Source organism: Hyperoodon ampullatus (assembly GCF_949752795.1).
Source record: "Hyperoodon ampullatus genome assembly, chromosome: 13".
NCBI classification, from domain to species: domain Eukaryota; kingdom Metazoa; phylum Chordata; class Mammalia; order Artiodactyla; family Ziphiidae; genus Hyperoodon; species Hyperoodon ampullatus.
In genome coordinates, this window is record NC_136926.1 from 10919730 (window position 1) to 10942298 (window position 22569).

At 48.2% G+C, this 22569-nt stretch overlaps 1 protein-coding gene across 1 annotated transcript in view; it reads right to left on the reverse strand.

Moving 5' to 3' along the window:
- Positions 1 to 22569, reverse strand: part of SRRM4 (serine/arginine repetitive matrix 4) — a gene marked incomplete at both ends in the record, with an annotated part of 164466 nt that overhangs the window by 21363 nt on the left and 120534 nt on the right. Inside the window, 6 exons of the mRNA XM_079717056.1 lie at positions 3689 to 3845; positions 6702 to 6800; positions 11656 to 11706; positions 13477 to 13503; positions 16302 to 16373; positions 18849 to 18935. Of these exons, the coding sequence (XP_079573182.1) occupies positions 3689 to 3845; positions 6702 to 6800; positions 11656 to 11706; positions 13477 to 13503; positions 16302 to 16373; positions 18849 to 18935 (493 nt within the window). The remainder of the gene's footprint in view (positions 1 to 3688; positions 3846 to 6701; positions 6801 to 11655; positions 11707 to 13476; positions 13504 to 16301; positions 16374 to 18848; positions 18936 to 22569) is intronic.

Consider the following 22569-nt stretch of genomic DNA (forward strand, 5'->3'; position numbering starts at 1 on the left):
CACGTTGAACAGAGTTGACTGAGTGTAGATAAGGAACGAATGAGGCCATGAAGGATTCACTCCTTGGGACCCTCCATCTGGATTTGGGCTCTGACCAACAAAGAGGGCTTCAGATTATCTTTAGCTTGCCAACTAGGATTTTAACAAGATACAACCCACTTCTGCATATTCATGTATGCAAACAGGCCCCCTTGATGTAATGTGCCCGTCCCTGATTTTTTTTTTTTTTTTTTGCGGTACGCGGGCCTCTCACTGTTGTGGCCTCTCCCGTTGCGGAGCACAGGCTCCGGACGCACAGGCTCAGCGGCCATGGCTCACAGGCCCAGCTGCTCTGAGGCATGTGGGATCTTCCCGGACCGGGGCACGAACCCGTGTCCCCTGCATCGGCAGGTGGACTCTCAACCGCTGCGCCACCAGGGAGGCCTCCGTCCCTGATTTTTAAAGAGCTCTGCATATGGGATGCCCACCATGGAGTGTGGCAGGAACCATGGCATAGGAGACCCCTCACACTTGGGCTCCTGTTCACCTCTAGGACCCCCAGAACCCCATCTCCTGCCCTGGAATTCTTTCTCCATCCTGACTCCAGCCTTCGTTTCCTGTTTCCACTGGCTAGTTTCTCATTTGTCACCTCCTCTGCCCTAACCCCAATTCCCTTCCCTGCCTGCCTACCTCCTGTCCCATCTCAGCATTCACTGTTGTGCATTGTCTTTTACAATTTTTACCTTGTCTGTCTTCCTTTTAAGAAAGCACAGGCTGTTTCTTATTCACTGGATCCTGAGAGCCACATCAGAGCTGACCCTTTATAGATGCTTAGTAGATAACTGGTAGATTTGAACAAGTGATGGAATGGGTGACTCAGTGACAATGACTGTGCTGTTCTCTTCAGCAGAGAGCTCAAAAAAATCTTGGGGCCAGGACTCTTGGAAAACCTTTGGTCCAACCTGGTATCCTCTTCCATCCCTGCCTATGCAGGAGAGAGGATGAGAAAGAGCCCAGCATGGAGGGCACTCGGAGGACCAGACTTGGGGGGCGTCTGATGCCCCAGGAGTCAGGCAGCCATGAGCAGGGTGGGGCCAGCCATTTGGGCTGCATCTGCCATTGAGGATGGGAGGAAACGGAAAGTAGGGGAAGCAGGGGTTCTAGCTGTGGTCTGAACTCATCCACAGACTAGCCTGGGCCTGGAACCATTCCACTATTACTACTCCACTACTCTTACCAGGGCTGCTACTATTGTTGCTACTACCATTACTATTTCCATGGTTAATACTGCTGCTGCTCCTATCCACCGCCAGCAACCTAGCACCTACCACTCGCCCGTTACAGTCTGAAAGTCTTACTTACATTGTCATTGCATCCTCACAACATTCCTCTTATGAGGTAGGTCTTATTATTATCCTCATTTTGCAGATTTGGAGAAAACTGAGGCACAGAGAGTTTATGTAACTTGCTCAAGATTCCACAGCTGGAAAATACAGAGCCAGTATCTGGAATGTTTTCAACACCTGCTACTATTTGCTGATCTTTGTCCCTGTGCCGAGCACTGGGCTCGACTATTTACAAAATTGCTCTGCTTTTGTCCCCAAAACAAGGCTTTTGAAGAAGAGGTTTATTATCTGCATTTTTTTTTAACAGATGAGGAAACTGCAGCTCAAAAAGGTTTAAGTAACTATCCCCAGCTTGCAGCCAGGATTTGACCACATAATCATAGTCCCATGTTTTTAACAACTCTGACTTGCCATAGCCCATGGAAGTCATTTCTCTCCTGTGAGTCCAAGTTCTCTGTTTGGAATCAGGGTATTGGGTTAGGTGAGCTCTTAAGGCCTCTGCTTTCTAGGTACGGATGAACTTTCTGCTCTTCTAATAGCAGCTGGGCCCTAAGAACCAATAGCCAATCTGGTACCTCACTCACTGGTGTGGGAGGACCACCATTTTGGGGTGCGGGGGGAGTCAACATTCGGATTTTTGCAACACCTTGGACCTGACTGGTTAGGAAACCATCCCAGGTGAGAGAACACAAGCCAGTTGCTCCCAATGGCACTTTTTAATGAGGGTCAGTTAGGGCCACCGAATGGGCTGCCATAAATACCATGACCAGGGAGACTGGGTGGCTTTTACCACCTTAAAACCATTCTTCCACCTCTTATTGCTTGTATTTTAAATTTATTTCTACCTTTGCAACAATTCCTTTGGGACACAAATGGGATAATCATGCTCATTTTCCAGTTGAGGAAGCTGAGGCTGGGAGGGGTAAAAGGATTTGTCCTGCCAAGCCAAGACTTGCCCCCAGGCCTCCGGACTCTGCCTTACTAGAAAGACCTTTTATAGGACATTCACGGAGGGGAGAATGCAAGTGAGCATTTACCATCTGCAAATACTGAGCAACTACACATATCTCTACAAAGGAAGGCCCTGAGGTGAGTTGTGGATGGTTCCAGCTAGGTAGAAGATTCGGGCAAAAGTAGACCTTGGTGATACATGGTGCCTTTACTGGTAAAGAAGAGTTTCCCAGAATGCACTGGAGATAAAACTATTGTGTCAACCAGACCCAACCAGTGTTTATCATCACCTTCTCTTCCTTGACCTCTCAGCAAGAACCCCTGAGCTATTCCTTACTTCCACCTCATCCTTTCTAAGGGAGCAGCTCTCTGAAATTTTCAGATTTATGCCTAGCTAGAGTAGACAGGTCCCTTCCCAGCTGTTAGCTGTAAGCATAGGGTACGTCTGCGTTGTATCTCCTCCTATTTGTGTGTCTGTTCCTTTAGAGTCTACAAAAGGCCTTCACATAATTTGTTATTGGATATCCCCAACAATCCCACGTGGAAGTGATATTATTTCCAATTTACCAATGAGAAAACTGAGTTTCAAAGAGGTTAAGTGACTTTCTCAAAGCCACACATCTAGGAAGTTGAGTTCAGACCCAACTCCAAATCCCTTGCTCAGGAAACTTCCTGGCATCGAACTGTCTGAAGTTGTATTCCAGCCCTCCTTCTTGACCTGAGGGACTGTTGCGTGATCCCATTCAAGGCTGGGTTTCTCGACTGGATTCGCTCTTGCTTTACTCAGTGGCTTCACTCCAGACCTTAACCCTTCTGAGCATCAGCTTCTCTGTCCCACCTGTGGAAGGGACTAGTGAGGGCAGCTGCATCCTTAACTCCCTGAGACCTTGTGTGGACACGAGAGGCCGAGTGCTATCAGCTCCTTGGAGGAAAATTCTCGTATACATTCAAGGCTAAGTTTACACAGGTGAAATCAAACCCCAGATGCTCGTCAGTGCAGCAGCCTAGCTGTCAAAGATGCAGACTTCACCGCAAAGCTGCAGTGCCTCTGTTGCCTAAAAGACCCCCTCTTTTCCTTTCTCCCCAAAGAAACCTCCTGTGGTGTCTCATACATGATTTCCTGCAGATGTCACTCTGGAGGCCAATGTGTACTTTCGAAGCTCCCCTGATAAAGAGTCGGGGGCTTCAGGTTTTTCCCGGCCCCCCAAGCCCCCACTTCCCAAGCCGCCAAGCCGAGTGATGCCAAAGGCTGGTGAATGACCATCTGGTTAATCAATAAGGAGGTCTGAAACCCGTTGGATATTTGCCCAAAACTGAATTAAAATGTGTCATACACTGCCCTGAACTTGTGCCTCCACCCCCTCCAAGTGTCACGGCCAAGACTGGCAGAGGAGGCTGTGCGGAATACTTACTACACCCCTGGCCGACAGGAAGCTGAGCATCTGGAGGGGCTGGCTGGGCGGGGGGCTGGACCGGGCCTCAGGGCTGGCCTTGCAGAAGGTCTTGGAGCAGCGGCGAGAATGCCTTCGACGGGACTTCCGCCCTTCCTCGGGGGACTGGCCACGGCGCCTGGGTGCAGGAGAGAGAAACCTGAGGGCCTTGTGATGGAGAGCACGGCAGAGAGGTGACTGAAGGACCAATAGGATCTGAGGACAACAGAGCGTGGTTGGGTGTGTCTGTATGAATTACGTGTGCATCCATCCACCCACCCACCCATCCATTCATTCATTCTCTCATTTGTTCATTTGACAAATGTTTATTCACGTACCTGGCACTGCTTTGGGGGCTGGGGATGCAGCTGTGAAGACAGAAAGGGTCCCTATCTTGATTCAGTTTACTGTCCTTTGTGTGCCTGTGTGATTGTCTGTCTGCTTGCCTGTGTCTGTGACTGTGTGTATGTCTGGGTGTGTCCATCTGTGTTTTCATGTGTTTGTCTATAAATGTAACTGCTTATATCTGTGTGTCTTTGTGTATGTGACTTTACCATCTGTGAAATAGAGGCATCTTATTGACTGTCACCCAAAACTTAAAACAAAAATATTTGACAAAAACGACAAAGATGCCTTCTTGCAAGCTTGTCACATCTAGATCTGGCTGTCTGTCTGCGGTGGAAACCAAAGGAATCTCTGGCTCCTTAGAAAGGGTGTGTTTGGACTCTGCATTACCTGCTAGCTCTGAGTCACAGTAGTGATAAAAATAACACCTTATGGATTTGCACGGCACCTGTAAGCCCCTCTTCAGGTGCTTTCACAGTCCCCTCTACAACTTGAAGACATACACAGGGCAGATATTACTTTCTTATTTTCAGATGAGAGAGCTGAGGCTCAGAGATGTTTAGGGACCTGCCTGAGGTCACACAGCTTGTAAGTGGTAACGAGGGTCGCTGTGGGAACCAATGCCTCTGGTTCTTGCGCTGGAGTGTCCCTCTCTGCTCTGGGGTCTCCAGGTCACTTTTACTGAGTGTGTGGCCTGAGGGCCAGCTCTCAGGTTGCTCCCACCCATGCTGTAGTGTCTCTCAGCCCAACAGGCACTGGGGAGCTCGGGCGGCAACAGCAGCGGGAGATGTGACAGCAGCAGGAGGGCTGGGGCCGGGGCTGCGACGTGAGCCCTTTACCGAAGAGGTACGCTTCGGAGAAGGTAGAGTGGAGTGTGCCGAGAGTCAGCAAGCAGGCTCTGCACCGCCCTCCAGCCCAGGCCTCAGGCTGAGTCACACAGACCTGGGTCCTGGTGTCAGCTCTGCCCGTCACCGTGACCTTGCTCGGACCCCTCTGCCCACCAACACGCAGGTTTCTTGGCTGTAAATGTCTGTAATGCAGCTGAGCTCAGTGCGTCAACACACTCCAGATAAAGCCCACTGGGGGTGCCCTGTACTTGAACAAGCATCGTTACTGCTCCCTGCAGTGGCAGAGAATGCACATCACGGGGGAGTGGAGGACGTCTCTGTCCGAGGGTGTTAGAGAGAACCTATTATGAGCATGTGGTCGGGGACTCTGGGAGCACGCAAAGGGCTGGCGCTTTGGCCTGGACTGGATGTTGTCAGAAAGCAGAGGTAATTCTCTGATTGGCTGTCTTCATCAGTCCTACCTAGAGAGAGGGGAGACTAGACTGAGGTCAAGGCTATAACTGGTGAAGAAGCAGCAGTCACTCACATTTGCCGGGATGGGGAGACGCTGTGGTTACTTTTGGGTTTTGGACAAAGTTCCTGTTCTGTCTGGGCTTGGACCTGATTACAGAAGGGTCTTGTTTCTGTCTGGATCACTCAGGCTCACAGAGCAGCCTTGTGTGATGGTGATGCCTTTGAAGCTGCTGCTGTCCAGTGGGGACACCACGGCTACAGTGCTCGACGTCAGGGGCCGTTTTCTCCTTTCAGATGCTTTTACACTTGGCTCCACGTTCACATCACCTGGGAGATTTAAAAATCTTGCTGCCCTGGACCCGCCTCATCTGGATTAGATCAGAATGTGTGGAGCTAGGATCCAGGCACTGGTATTTTTAAAAACTTCCAAAGCGACCACAGTGTAGCCAAAGTGGAGAAGCTCTGGTCTAGCTCATGGTGTGACTGGGGGGATTAAGAGAGAGAATGTATTGGCAGCTGCAGCACAGCGCCTGGTTCAGAGTAGAATTTAGGTAAATATTTCTCCTCCTCCTCTTTCCTCTAGACGTTCTGACTTCACTGGGATGCAGTGGGACCGGGACAGTGAGATTTTTAAACCTTCCAAAGTGACATGACCACGTAGCTAAGTGTGAGAAGCACTTAAGAAAGAATAAAGGAGCCTCTGACATCTGGAAGCTGGCTTGGTACCATCAGGGGGTCCTTGATGTTCCCATTGGTCTCAACCATGTCAAACGCCAGCATCAGCGAAGCCCCACTCCCTCTCCTCACCCTTCCAGGTTAGGAGAAACCAGACTCGGAAGGGCCTCAGAGCTAGGTACCTTGTGCTGTGTGGCCTTTCATAGGTCACTTAGCTTCTCTGTGCTTAGAACAACCCTTAGTGAGAGACAGTCAAGTGCAGAGCCAGATGCCCCAGTTCAGTCCTAAGCTCTGTCACTTAGTAGCTAAGTGCCTGGCAAGTTCCTTAACCTCTCTGTGCCTCAGTTTCCTCATCTCTAAAATGGGGATGACAACAGTGCCTCCTTTGTAGGGCTGTAGCGGGGATCACACAGGGGATCAGAAAGAGTGCTCAGCACCTGGACATGGAAGCACGGTGTTAGCAAGTCCTGTAGGTGGGGGCAGCGGGTCCGTCTGTCTGCAGCCCCTTCTCTACCGGGAAGTGCAGACAGCCTGAGTGCGAGGTGGCGGCGCCCCTCTGCTGGGAAAGCGGCCTCCCCGACAGTGACAGCAGGAGGCAGAGCTGACGGTGACCGCGTCTCAGACAGGCTCTGGGCAGTTGCCAGGGTGAGGAGGTGCCTCAGGGAGGGGGTTACCTGCTGTCACAGCTTGAGGAGCGGGACTCCGAACTCTGGGACCGCGAGGGGCAGTGGTGATGACGGTGGCGGTGAGACTTCCGGGGCCGGCTTCGCGATCTTGGGGCAGGTGGAGGGTGAGAAGGAACAAATCAGAGGAGAGAGAGACAGAGAGTTTTTGACCTTGTGACGCACATCTTTCTCTTGCGCCCGAGTCACTGTCCCTCCCAAGGTCATGCATCTCCCCCGACCGGCCCCTTGCATCACCCCCGCCTCCCGCCTGTGTAACCGGCCATCCCTAACACAAGAGAGCAGAAAGGGGTCGTCTGGGGGAGACGGCCTGCCCCCCAGGGCTCTGCTGGGAGCAGAATCGTCACCTGCACACATCACCTCTCCCTCGCCTGAGGCAGGTCTCGATTTCAGATGGTTTCACGAACCAGTCAGATACCGTAATGTGTGAATCAGTCAGGCACTCAGAAAATATCAACCAACCGAAGGGCACGGGCTAAAGAAAGTGTTTTGTCTCCAGAATAGTGCCGTGGTGTTGTATCTTCTAATTTTTCAAGTGAATGTAGAAGTTGAGATTTTTATGTAAATTATTCCTATTTTAAATGGAAGCTCATTGTTTTAAAAAAGACACAGTTTGGGGCTAACAAAACACATTTGCAGAATCCATTAGGCCTTTGGGCTGCCAATCTGTAACCTCAGCCCTGGAAACGTAAGTCTGGATTCTTAGCATGGAGTCAAAAGCCCGCTCTCAGAGGGAGTTACAAACATCATCGACAACAAAAATTACACTACCAATAACTGTTACCGCTGCCACTAAAACTGGCGTTGTAACAGGTTACTTCAGCTTTCTCTAAATAATAATGATGACTCAGAAGTAGCAGTAGCAGTGGCAGTGGTCACTGAGGATGTTCAAGGAATGTCAATAGTTTGGGCCAAGTCAGGAAGCCAGTGGGAGTTAGAAATGATTCTATTGTGAGGTACCTTGGTTATCCCAACAAAAGACTCAGAGATTCTGGTAACGTGATCATCAGACCATATCCCTTCCCTGTTTAAAGTCCTCCCACTGTCCTTATGTCAAGTCCAAGCTCTGACCTTGAACCCCAAGCACCTTCAGGAGCCAGCCTCTGCCTAGCTCTCCAGCCTCCTTGCCTGGCATCCAGAGCCCTGGTTTGAAAGGCTCAATCAACCCCGAGGTGCTTGTATTCTGGCTCACACATTTCCCACATTTTATGATGCCCTGATGGTGGGGATGGTGGTGATGGGGATGATGGTGATGGTGATGATGGTGATGGGGATGGTGGTGATGGGGATGGTGGTGATGGTGATGGGGATGGTGGTGATGGGGATGGTGGTGATGGTGATGGCGATGGTGATGATGGTGATGGGGATGGTGGTGATGGGGATGGTGGTGATGGGGATGGTGATGATGGTGATGGGGATAGTGGTGATGGGGATGATGGGGATGGTGATCGTGGTGATGGGGATGGTGGTGATGGGGATGATGGTGATGGGGATGGGGATGATGGTGCTGGTGATGGTGATGATAGTGATGGGGATGGTGGTGATGGGGATGGTGATCATGGGGATGGGGATGGTGGTGATGGGGATGATGGTGATGGTGATGATGGTGATGGGGATGGTGGTGATGGGGATGGTGATCATGGGGATGGGGATGGTGGTGATGGGGATGGTGGTGATGGGGATGATGGTGATGATGGTGATGGGGATGGTGGTGATGGGGATGATGGTGATGGGGATGATGGTGATGGTGATGATGGTGATGGGGATGGTGGTGATGGGGATGGTGATCATGGGGATGGGGATGGTGGTGATGGGGATGGTGGTGATGGTGATGGGGATGGTGGTGATGGGGATGGTGGTGATGGTGATGGCGATGGTGATGATGGTGATGGGGATGGTGGTGATGGGGATGGTGGTGATGGGGATGGTGATGATGGTGATGGGGATAGTGGTGATGGGGATGATGGGGATGGTGATCGTGGTGATGGGGATGGTGGTGATGGGGATGATGGTGATGGTGATGGGGATGATGGTGCTGGTGATGGTGATGATAGTGATGGGGATGGTGGTGATGGGGATGGTGATCATGGGGATGGGGATGGTGGTGATGGGGATGATGGTGATGGTGATGATGGTGATGGGGATGGTGGTGATGGGGATGGTGATCATGGGGATGGGGATGGTGGTGATGGGGATGGTGGTGATGGGGATGATGGTGATGATGGTGATGGGGATGGTGGTGATGGGGATGATGGTGATGGGGATGATGGTGATGGTGATGATGGTGATGGGGATGGTGATCATGGGGATGGGGATGGTGGTGATGGGGATGGTGATCATGGGGATGGGGATGGTGGTGATGGGGATGGTGGTGATGGGGATGATGGTGATGGGGATGGTGATGGGGATGGTGGGGATGGGGATGGCGGTGATGATGGGGATGGGGATGGGGATGGTGGGGATGGGGATGGTGGTGATGATGAGGATGGTGATGGGGATGGTGGTGATGGGGATGGTGGTGATGATGGGGATGGTGATGGGGATGGTGGTGATGGGGATGGTGGTGATGGGGATGGTGGTGATGATGGGGATGGTGATGATGGGGATGGTGGTGATGGGGATGATGGGGATGGGGATGGTGATGAGGATGGTGGTGATGGGGATGGCGGTGATGATGGGGATGGTGATGGGGATGGTGGGGATGGGGATGGTGGTGATGATGGGGATGGGGATGGGGATGGTGGTGATGGGGATGGTGGTGATGATGGGGATGGTGATGGGGATGGTGGTGATGGGGATGGTGGTGATGGGGATGATGGGGATGGTGATGATGGGGATGGGGATGGGGATGAAGGTGATGATGATGGTGATGATGGGGATGGTGATGATGGTGATGGGGATGGTGACGGTGACGGTAGGTAACCCGTCACTAACACACACTGCCTGCCAGACACTGGTTCTAAGCATTTTCCTTAAATGGACTCATCTACTCCTCATAACCGCCTACAAAGTGGAATCTCTTATTACTCCTATTTTACAGATGCAGAAACCAAGGCACAGAGAGATTAAACCACTTGCCTAACCTGCCGCCTAGAATGGTTACCTCCATCCTTTGCTCCAGCCTAAGCCGCCCCCCCTCAGGAAGCCTCCCCTCACCACCACGCCCTCTTTCCTGCACCCAGGCTCCCACCTCACCCAGGGCTTCCATCTGCCACTGCTGTGCTGTGACCTGTCCCACATCTGTCCCCGGTGTCCTGCTGCGAGCTCGAGGCCGGGAGGCACATCTGTCTAATCTCTGTCCTCGGGCCCCACACAGGGCCTGACACCTGTTAGGGCCTCTCTAAGGGATGCTGAATAAGAGGAAGTAAGTTACTCCAGCGGTCCCCTGTTTAAAAGCCGCCTTAACTAACCATGGATCTGGGCAAGAACAACCACCTGATCTCAGGGGTGCCTTGCGTTTCTTGCTTCTCCCTCTCCTGACCCTTGTTTTTTGGCTTTCACAACCTTCTTTTATGTCCTGCTAGTGATTTCTGAGACTCGTCCAACTCTTGGCGCTGAGCAGGGTGGCCACCTTGCTGCCCTCAGGCAGGCAGTCCGTGCCTCTGTCATGATCTTCCCAGAACTCTTGGGGTCTGGGCGCAGCCCCCAGCTCAGTGACTGTCTAGACCACAGCTCCACGGACAAGCCATGCTGAAGTCTCTGAGAACAGGCTCTGTCTGTGCTTAGCGTGAGCGTACACTCTATACAGATGACCAATGATTGCCTCTTGACGTGACCTGAACAAGCTTGATGATTGGGAAGTTCTTCCCTGAGCTAACTCACAGCTCTATCGCTTCCTTCTGGAGCGTTCCCCAGGCCCCCGTGGTGGTGCCTGAAACGACCTCTTTCGCACTGACCTTGGGTGAGGAGGCGCTTCGGGCCGGCCAAGCTGAGCGCCACGCCCTGCTTCCTCTTTTCCCTCCCCAGCAGCCCACTGACTTTCATCCCATTGCCTTTGACTCTCGCTTTAGAAGCTTCTTGGTGGGAGATAAAACGTTAGTTGATTGGAAAACACACTCACTAACATCTGCAAGGGCATAAAGTAGATGGGTTGTAACCAAATTTACTTTTAATTTGGCTGGGAACTGAACTCTTCGGGCAGCGCTGGCTGATTTGAATTTCTACTACCAGCTATAAACCGTGAACCAGCTAGGACCTGAGGCCAGGGGTAGGAGCTCCCCTGATATCTCCATGCTCTAAGCCCAGAGGCTGGGGCTGGGACTCACATGCACACACACGTGTGTGCACGCATGTGATCATGCCCCCTTACCCACCTGTGCACACACAGCACACGTGTGCACAGGTAAACCCCATCCCGCACCCTCCCTGTGAGTAATGCACGCAGATTAAGTGGTGCAAACGCCGAGGGCACCGAACTAGCACACAGTAGCAGACAGGGCACCTACATGCATGCTATTCAAGTTCATGCTCACATAAGCACGGGCACACATATGCATTCGTGTGAACACAGATATAGACCCCCCCACACACACACACAATGCACCTGCATTGCACACAAATGTTTGCACGATGGAAGAATGTACAGATAGTATTTACAGAGTGCACGCTACACATACACGCACCACGTACAAATGTTACACAACGCACACAGGCACACAGAATTCACACACAATGGGCACACACATGCACACCGTTCACTTTCATGCATACACAGACACGCATGCACACACACACATCACATACACAACCTTATGCACCCATGCATGACAAACCCACAACTGCAGGTCTACACACCGTTCTGTCTTCCCCTTCCTTCTCCCCTCTTGCTCGCCCACCCACCTCTCCCGGTCCCCATTTCTTTGGCAATTCTAACCCTCTGGCTGTTCACAGGTCAGTCCCCCACCTCCCCAAGCTGGACAGTATGTTGCAGGTGCAATCTACTTACTGTTTTTTGTGCCTCTTCTCTTCCCTTCTTTTGTTTTTTGGGCTGGAGGAGCTGAATGAGAAATGGCCAGTTAACTGAAAGATGCAAAATTCTAGCAAAAGATAAAGTAGTCAAACTGCTTATCACACGGTGGTCACTAGATTCAGGCAGTTTGGGAATGGACACTGATCATTTCTAAGATCAGAGCAGTTGCTGCCAACGTTTTCACCCAGTGGGTTCAGCTAGACACACCAACCCACACATACAGACTGGGGATGGGGCACGGAGGATGCTAAGATCAGCTCTGGTAGCTTCATAATAACAGCAGTAGCAAAGGTAATCATATCTGCCATGCTTTGAGGCTTTCTTATCAGGTAAGCGCTGTGCTAGTACCTCTTGGCAATAATCTCATTTCATTGTCCCTACATCCTATGGGCAGTGGCACATTTAATAAGCACTCATTTTCCAGAAGTAGAAACTGAGCCTTAGACCGGCTAAGAAACTTAACCAGGATCACACAGCTGAGGTGGGAAGTGGCCCCAGACCATGGGTCCCCAGGGCCCATCCTCTTGACTGCTGTTCAATCAGTTTCTAAGAGAAAAGAATGGAATATCCAGGGAGCTGCTCTAAAGCCTCATGAAGCTTGGCAGATTCTGAAACGTTCTGCTCGTGAATGTTCAAGTATCTGTTTTCTTTTAAAGTCACAGTACTGGGGTGTGGGCAGAGTGGACAGTGATGACTCAGGGTCCCAGCGTCATCAAATAGAGGCCCCAGAGGGCGAACACTATTTGGTAGTTCAAGCCAGATCGGCTTCAGAGGGTCACCAGGAACGTTTCACTGACCTAAGTCCTGGGAAGGAGAAAATTTGATTTCACCCAACTGAAATCGCACCTTGACATGAGTTTGGGACTCAGCCTGGGAGGTGGAGAGCCCAGGACCTCACTGAATGATCCAAGTTCACATCCTGGCTCTGCTGCTGAGTTGCTGTGTGACATCAGGCAGGTTACCTGTCCTCTTGGAGACCCAGTTTCCTTGCCCTTAAAATGGGGCCATTGCTCAAGCTGTTGGGCTGAGTGGATGGATGACATTGGTTATCAGCGTCTACTTGTTAACTGAATGAACGAAAGGCCTCTGCACTCTGCCAGCTGCTGGAATTGTGCTATTGTTATTTTGGAAGCCCCGGAAGGGTGTCCTGATCCTCTGTCTGACAGATTTGGGTTTGAGTTTTGGCTCTGCCACCTTCTGTCCGTGTCTGTGGACATGCCTGCCACACCTCCTGAGTCTTAGTTTCTTCATCTGTAAACTGGAAATAATAAGGATATCCACTGCACAGCATTGTGATGGGGATTAATGGAGATTAAATACACACACGCATGGAAAAGGCTTAGCACAGGATCTAATTTATAGTGAGTACCCCACAGGTGACAGCGTTATTTGTGCTCACCCTGTGCTTCTAGCACTCAGCCTCTGTCCCTTGGCTGGGATCTGGGAAGGCTTTGGTGGGGTGTCTGGGGCTGATGCTTCTCTACATGCCCCAACCCACGATTTCAACCAGCGGTCAAACAAACAGACTCTGGCAAGGGTGGTGAGACCTGCCAGGGAGAGGAACAAGTAGGAGCTGGTCCGGCAGCAACCATCTGGCCTGGGGGAAACTGAAAGTCTGCCTTGGAACTTTCAGGGAAACCAGATCATGGCCTTCATTTCAGAGGAAACTGAGGCCCAGGAAGATGAAGGGGGCGTGAACACAGAGGTAGAGGCAGAGAGCTTGACCCTAGATGCTGCCTAAACCTGATTAGGAAAGCAGAAAGCTAAGCAGGCAGCCAGAGGCAACAAGATGCTTACCTGTGCCTTCTCTTCTTGGAGAATGACCTGATAAAGGGCAAAAAAAAAAAAAAAGGAAGAGAGAGAGAGAGGGAGGAAGGAAAGGAGAGAGAGAGGGAGGGAGTGAAAGAGAGGAAGGAAGAGGGAAGAAGGAAACAGAGGGAGGGAGGGAAGAAAATAAACGTGAGTCTGAAGTCTCTTTTCCTGGGATGGATGTATCAGTGCATTTGTGATCAGGCTACAAGGGGACCTGGACACCTAGCAAATCCTCCTCCTCTTTTAGATTTGAAGATCATATGGCAAACATTGGTTTGCATTTTGAATTTCCAGGTCAAAACCTACCAGTGTTTCAATCCTCACCCAAATTTGTCAGTAAGCCTGTCCTGGACAAGGTTGCATGAGGGGCCAGGAGAGAGTCCCTCTGCCTCTCCCCTTCCCCCAAGTCTCACTTTGGTCTTTTCTATCCCTAGCTGTGGATTCTTCATCATCATCATCATCATCATTTTCATCTTCATGGGACAACCGACTTCCACATGTGGAACTCTTTACTGGTGGCCAGGCTCCGTGCTAAGCATGTCTCACATACAATCTCATCCAATCTCTTCCCCAAACCTGTGAAGCACTATTAACAACCATTTAACAAAGACACTGAAGCTCAGAGAAGTTAGTTAAGTTGCCAAGGGCCACACAGCTTCACCTACATAACCCCGATTCATTCTTCAGAGCCCCACACAGATGTCATCTTCTCCTTGTAGCAGTTTCCAATCCACTCAGGCTGGTTTGGTGCCTCCTCTCTGTTCCCACAAACCCTGGGTGAGCTTCTGAGCTTAGCCTCACTATGGTACAGACGTCTGCGTAATGTGACTACCATTTTCCCCACTAGAACGTGAGCAACTTGAGGGCAGGGACTGGGTTCTGGTCGCTGTTCTGTTCTCAAGGCCCTGAATCCTACTTCGTGACACACAATGGGTATTCAATAAATAGATGTGGAGAATGGGATAGATATATATTTTTTTAACCCCGAAGCCTTAGTTAATTGAAAGGGAGAAAAAAAAGCTCAATGCATCCTCTACCCCTACATCCCAGCTCCGAAAGGTCAACCATCACTAAGCAAACATTTCAAGAACGTGGAGAAGATGGATTAGAATTAGAGTGATGCTCAGTAGACGAGGTTTGGGAAGAACTGGCGCCTGTACTTCCCCCTCCTAATTCCCCATGTTATGGTCCTCCTTCCCTCTAAACCGCCAACAACCCCTGGGCCAATGGTAGGCCCCAGAAAGAAAGCCTGTTTCTAACCCTCTGGCCTAGTCTCTTTCCCATGAGAAGAAGCCCTTGAGTCAGAAGCCACTTGGCTCCCAAAATCCACATAGAAAAATGTTCCTGCTTCCCATCCAACCCCTAAAATGGGACAAACTGCTCAGCATAGGAAGGTGACGACACGGCCGTCTGCGGGCACAGGCAGGCCCTGCCTCCACCAAGGACTCTGTGTTGGGGAAGTTTCGAACACCCAATTAGCAACATTTTACAATTGGTTTGCACCCACACCTTGTCTTGAGCACAAACTCAGAGAGCATCAGTTGGTGTGTCTGGGGAGGTGGTAGACATAATCGGTGAGACCAAACTGAGTTGAGACCTTTCTGGAAACAAGGGCTGAAAGGCAACCACACCCCTGGGTTGGGAAAAGCCACGTGGGGGCTACTCTGAACGAGAGGGTGAGATGCGGCGGGGAGGGGGAACCCAAATGACCTCTTACCTTTTGCTCTGCTGTGATGGTTTAATTGCACAAATAATCCACCACCCGTGTAGGAAAATTGGAAGACACAGATAAGCAAAAATAAAATAGAAACCTCTCTTTCCCTGTCATCCACAGCCAACCATGGCAAATATCTTAACTTACAAAGACAGCTTCAAACTCTCTGAGCCCAGGGGGCCAAACAAGCTTTGTAAATGTGTGCAGATGGAGGGGAGCAGGTTAGGTGGGGACAGGGCGGCACCTCCGCTCTGTCTAAACGCACAGCGACTCACCAGCTCCAGCTGATGGCTGCCTGGGGGAAAACTGGTCCAATGAAGAGAGAGCTTCTGATTTTACAGACGAGCAGGAAAACTTTGATTTTTGTATTGTGAAATCTTTCAGTTATAAAATGTTGGCTCGGCCCATTAACCACAGATTTGAGACCTCTGGTGTATAGCCTTCCTGTCTTTTATTTTTCCCCACAAGCATGTGTGTGTGTGTGTGTGTGTGTGTGTGTGTACATGCACATGTGTATAGTGAGCTCCTTTGGGACTGTGTATCCAGTTCCTAATGCCCCTTAACCGCTGTCCACAAGGGTGTACGATCCAGAAGCCATGTTTCACAGGATCCCATTCTCTAGGACATAGTTGGACCAACCAACATAGTTGGAAAGGTCTCTCCTTGGGAATTTGGAATAAGGAACAAGACTGAGAGATACAGTATCTTCCTGTGGCTGGGTCTGCAACATGAAGAGACAGGAACAGGGTGCAGGGTCCACGTCCCCCTGTGTGCACTAGGGGGTTCGGCTTGGGTTGTGTCAGCTTTGCATTCATCGGTTCTAGCCCCTCACTGAGGCCTGGCTGGTCCCTGAGACATTCCTTGTCTCCTTAGAACAAATTCCCCTCTGGCCTGAGTTAGCATGAGTGGGCCTCTGGTCCTTGCAACCAGAGTCCCAAGTTAGATGAGATACAAATACATGACAACACATAGATGAGTATTTTTTATAAATGAAATGATAGTCTTCCAAATGACCTTTCAGTGCCATCCACTGTCACCTCCACCCTCACCCCAGCGGGAACATCCCTGTTTATTTGCAGAGGAGGAAGGACAGTACCTGTGTCTCTTATGTTTCTTGGAACTTTTCTTCTTCTTTTTCTTGACAGGCGATGGGCTGTATGATGGGGACCTGCAGGGAGGGGAGACGCACTTCAGAGGGAGGCTTTGAGGGCCAGGGTTGGCTTCATAGAGACCCTTCTCCAGCCCCCAGACATGCCTCAGCTCTTTCAGTAACACACATCCAGGATGATAATTTGTAGAGTTAGTTTGCATTTGTTTCAAATGTTACCATGTGTTTTACTACAGGTATTATCTCATTTAATCCTTCCACACACTTCTTAGGTAGGTACAATTGCTACCCTCCCTTTTCAGACAAAGAAAGTGGGGTTCATAGAGGTAAAGTGACTTGCCCAAAGACACACAGCTAAGAAGGTGGGTGAGCTGAGATTCAAACTGAAGACTCACTGATCCCAAGGGCTTTGCTCTCAATCACTATAGCACCCATAGCTGCCCTCCTGGTCAGGCCATAAATGTTTCTTTTTGTCTGCTGCCCTCTTCCAAAACTGCACATACTTTAAAGGTCTCTCTTCTGCTCCACCCTGTGTCTCCCTGGTAAGACCAAACCCCTGCAGGAGATCTTGCCAGGATGCACTCAGCACGGTGGTGCCATGAAGGGGTAACCCGAGAGACAGAGATGCCCTAGAATCATGATTATGACTCAAGGCTGACGTTCGGGTAACCCGAGGTCCAATTCTGACTCTGCCGTTAATTTATAAGTCACCTCGGGCATGTCACTGCTCACTCCAAGTCTCCTGTTCTCCCACTGATAAAATACCAAGGTTGAAGCGTATCAGGAGCTGCAAACTCAATGCCAACACAGGCCTGCCTCGCAGATAGCTTAAATGGATGCAGCAGGTTGCGGGGGTGGGGGGTGGGGGTGGGGAGCAGGGAGACAGTAGGGAGTGGTGAGGCCTGTGGTGAACCAGAGAGCACCTGACCCAGGGGTATGGCTGCTTCTCAGATCAGCTGAAGGTCCCAGGTAGGAATGCAGGCCTGGACTTCTAGAGCTCCTGCCTTTTGAATAGGAGTTGCCAGAAAAACATATTTTCGTATGACATCTCCTGGTTTTAAAATATGGCCACCAATTAAAAAGACAAAAAACACTTTGCAGGTCAAATAAAACATGTCTGCAGGGGGAGATGCAGGGTTGAGAAACAATCGGACTTAGGGAATCATAGCACTTGTCCCCAAAGAGTGCTCACTGGACATACTGAATGAATGAATAAATGAATGAATGAATGATGGGAGCCTGATCCCTCTGGTTTCCTTCTTTGACATGTTCTCCTATCCATACCTAAAATCAGGAAGCTCAGGCCACTTACCCCAATTCCACCCCTCGCCCTAGAATGGCTGGAACTCAGGGTCTTCATTCACAGTCCCCTCTGGGTCCTCTTTGGGCCTAGCCCCTTAGAACTAGGTGAAAGGGGTGTGGAGGGAACAGGGCCCCAGAAAACCTCAAGTTAGGGCCTGAGTCATCCAGACTCTGCTCTCTGCTGCCCCCTGCAGGCTTCTTCAAATACTGCCTCCAAGGTTTGCTGGGATTTTTAACTCGCCCCTCTAAGGAACATCTCTCTCTGACCACCCCTTGGGGTGTGGAACACTGAACCTGCTTTTAGTCTAGGGATTGACAGCCTAGAAGAAAATCTGACAATATTTTTAAATACAAAAAAATTAAAAGGTATTGTACATAGAAAAACCTCACAGGGTACAAAAGAGTCAATAGCTGGCCAAAAATATAAAGTCCATTATCCTTGGCATTTGCGTGTGGTGGAAGCAACTGAGGAGCCTGGAATCAAGTGTCTGTAGGTTCTGTCACCTCCTCTCTGAGACTTATTTTCTCATCTCTAAAATGGGGATAATAGCTATAAGAGAAATGAGTCATGGTGACTAAAGTTGACAACACTGTACTGCTAAGAGATTAGATCTTAAAAGATCTCATCACAAGAAAAAACCATTGTAACTATATGAGGTGATGGATAGGTTAACCACACTTACTGTGGTAATCATTTAGCAATATAAACATATGTCAAATCATGACGCTGTAACCTTGGACTAATACAATGTTATAGGTCAATTATATCTCAATAAAACTGGGAAAATTTTTTAATAAAAATAAAATGGGGATAATAACGCCTGCCTGCTAGATCGTGGTCAAGTGTAAAAGAGATCATGGAGATCACAATGCTTGGTACAGCCGCTCACATACGTGAGGTCTCCAAAAATAAATAAATAAGTAAATATTCATGGTCATAACTATGCTTCAGACTAGTCATTTACTATGTGCCAGACACTGTGACAGCTGCTTCCACATCCATTTTCTCACCTAATTCTCATAAAACCCCAAGAGGCAGGTATTTCTACCATTTCATAGAAGTGGAAACAGGCTCATAGAGGTGAAGTGACTTGCCCAAGGTCACACAGCTAGTTAAGAGGCACAGAGGGGATCTGAATCCCAGGGGAGTCACTGTCTGACTCCAAAGCCCTTATTACCCCTCTTTTGTCCATTCCCCCATCTTCAGTGTTCCATGTCCCTTGGGGCCCTCACCTCCTTCTCTTCTTCCGAGTAGCTTTCTTCTTTTTCTTCTTCCCCCTGGAGGAAGGGGGTGGCGTCAAGTCTTTGCCTTGGGAGGCACTGAGGGGAAAACAGAACTGGGTATTAGAGGACACAGGGTTCCCCAAACCCCCAATCAGGGCTGTTGCAGCTGGGAAAGGATCCAGTTCCTTGGAGGGTGAAGGACGCATACTGAATACTTAATTACCACCTCATGGCTGATTTGGTTACACTTCAGATTAAATGCCTCAAATAAGGAGTTAATGCTGACCTAATGAGACAGATGCTGTACGTTACCCAAACATCAATTGATTAGTTAAATCAGAGTTACAGAGGTTAACTGCTCCTTAATAGATTTATTATTGAATTTGCAAATGGCTCACCTTGGTAAATAAATCAGTTTTTAAATAATTAATCGGCAGTTCAGCACCCTCTCTCCCCCATACATCGTGTCTGTAGTTCCTGCTGGAAATTAAATAGGAGGCAGAAGGTAGGTTAAGTAGCAGCTGATTATTAAAAGTATATTTGCCAAGGTATAATGTAACAAGATACATTTCTTATATCGCTCCACGGAACCTCAAAAATCTCCACTCTTCAGGAATAATTATTTGCTGTTCAATTAAATTCAAAGGCTCAGGCTGCCGTTAAATGCAGTCAAGTTATCTCCTTTTATACTTGGGGCAGGCTCCAGGGATGTTTTTTAAGCACTATCCCATGGCAGAAAGATGTGGTTTCGGATGAAAAACTGCTTGGGAATTGAAACACGCCAACCCAGCTGAACCTCTTTGGGAAAATAGATTATTAATAAAATGTTACTGTCATTATTAGTAACAACACAGCTACCGTTTATTCACTTATTATGCACCAAATGTTTTATATACGTTGATGCTCACAAAAGCACTTTGAGGGTGTTATGATTTTTTTTTTAACATCTTTATTGTAGTATAATTGCTTTACAATGGTGTGTTAGTTTCTGCTCTAAAACAAAGTAAATCAGCTATACATATACATATATCCCCATATCTCCTCCCTCTTGCATCTCCCTCCCACCCTCCCTATCCCACCCCTCTAGGTGGTCACAAAGCACCGAGCTGATCTCCCTGTGCCATGCGGCTGCTTCCCACCAGCTATCTATTTTACATTTGGTAGTGTATATATGTCAATGCTACTCTCTCACTTCGTCCAAGCCCACCCTTCCTCCTCCCCGTGTCCTCAAGTCCATTCTCTACGTCTGCATCATTAGTCCTGTCCTGCCCCTAGGTTCTTCAGAACCATGTTTGTTTTTTTAGATTTTATATATATGTGTTAGCATACAGTATTTGTTTTTCTCTTTTTGACTTACTTCACTCTGTATGACAGGCTCTAAGTCCATCCACCTCACTACAAATAACTCAATTTTGTTTCTTTTTATGGCGGAGTAATATTCCATTGTATATATGTGCCACATCTTCTTTATCCATTCATCTGTCGATGGACACCTAGGTTGCTTCCATGTCCTGGCTATTGTAAATAGTGCTGCAATGAACATTGGGGTGCATGTGTCTTTTTGAATTATGGTTTTCTCTGGGTATATGCCCAGTAGTGGGATTGCTGGATCATATGGTAATTCTACTTTTAGCTTTTAAAGGAACCTCCATACTGTTCTCCATAGTGGCTGTATCAATTTACATTCCCACCAACAGTGCAAGAGGGTTCCCTTTTCTCCACACCCTCTCCAGCATTTGTTGTTTGTAGATTTTCTGATGATGCCCATTCTGACCGGTATGAGGTGTTACCTCATTGTAGTTTTGATTTGCAGTTCTCTAATGATTAGTGATGTTGAGCAGCTTTTCATGTGCTTCTTGGCCGTCTGTATGTCTTCTTTGGAGAAATGTCTATTTAGGTCTTCTGCCCATTTTTTGATTGGGTTGTTTGTTTTTTCAATATTGAGCTGCATGAGCTGTTTATATATTTTGGAGACTAATCCTTTGTCTGTTGAGTCGTTTGCAAATATTTTCTCCCATTCTGCAGGTTGTCTTTTCATCTTGTTTATAGTTTCCTTTGCTGTGCAAAAGCTTTAAAGATTCATTAGGTCCCATTTGTTTATTTTTGTTTTTATTTCCATTACTCTAGGAGGTGGATCAAAAAAGATCTTGCTGTGATTTATGTCAGAGTATTCTTCCTATGTTTTCCTCTGAGAGTTTTATAGTGTCCGGTCTTACATTTAGGTCTCAAATCCATTTTGAGTTTATTTTTATGTATGGTGTTAGGGAGTGTTCTAATTTCATTCTTATATGCGTAGCTGCCCAGTTTTCCCAGCACCACTTATTGAAGAGGCTGTCTTTTCTCTACTGTATATTCTTGCCTCCTTTACCAAAAATAAGGTGACCATATGTGCATGGGTTTACCTCTGGGCTTTCTATCCTGTTCCATTGATCTATATTTCTGTTTTTGTGCCAGTACCATACTGTCTTGATGACTAGCTTTGTAGTATAGTCTGAAGTCCGGGAGCCTGAGTCCTCCAGCTCTGTTTTTCTTTCTCAAGATTGCTTTGGCTATTTAGGGTCTTTTGTGTTTCCATACAAATTGTGAAATTTTTTGTTCTAGTTCTGTGAAAAATGCCATTGGTAGTTTGATAGGGATTGCACTGAATCTGTAGATTGCTTTGGGTAGTATAGTCGTTTTCACAATGTTGATTCTTCCAATCCAAGAATATGGTATATTTCTCCATCTGTTTGTATCATCTTTAATTTCTTTCATCAGTGTCTTATAGTTTTCTGCATACAGGTAGGTCTTTTGTCTTCTCAGGTAGTTTTATTCCTAGGTATTTAACTTTTTGTTGCAATGGTAAATGGGAGTGTTTCCTTAATTCCTCTTTCAGGTTTTCCAACATTAGTGTATAGGAATGCAAGAGATTTCTGTGCATTAATTTTGTATCCTGCTACTCTACCAATTCATTGATTAGCTCTAGCAGTTTTCTGGTGGCATCTTTAGGATTCACTACGTATAGCATCATGTCATCTGCAAACAGTGACAGCTTTACTTCTTCTTTTCCGATTTGGATTCCTTTTATTTCCTTTTCTTCTCTAATTGCTGTGGCTAAAACTTCCAAAACTATGTTGAATAACAGTGGTAAGAGTGGACAACCTTGTCTTGCTCCTGACCTTAGAGGAAATGGTTTCAGTTTTTCACCACTGGGAATGATGTTGGCTGTGGGTCTGTCATATATGGCCTTTATTATTCTGAGGTAAGTTCCCTCTATGCCTACTTTCTGGAGGGTTTTATCATAAATGGGTGTTGAATTTTGTCAAAAGATTTTTCTGCATCTATTGAGATGATCATATGGTTTTCATCCTTCAATTTGTTAATATGGTGTATCATACTGATCGATTTGCGTATATTGAAGAACCCTTGCATTCCTGGGATAAACCCCATTTGATCATGGTGTACAATCCTTTAAATGTGCTGTTGGATTCTGTTTGCTAGCATTTTGTTGAGGATTTTTGCATCTATGTTCATCAGTGGTATTGGCCTGTAGTTTTCTTTCTTTGCGACACCTTTGTCTGGTTTTGGTATCAGGGTGATGGTGGCCTCATAGAATGAGTTTGGGAGTATTCCTCCCTCTGCTATATTTTGGAAGAGTTTGAGAAGGATAGGTGTTAGCTCTTCTCTAAATGTTTGATAGAATTTGCCTGTGAAGCCATCTGGTCCTGGACTTTTGTTTGTTGGAAGATTT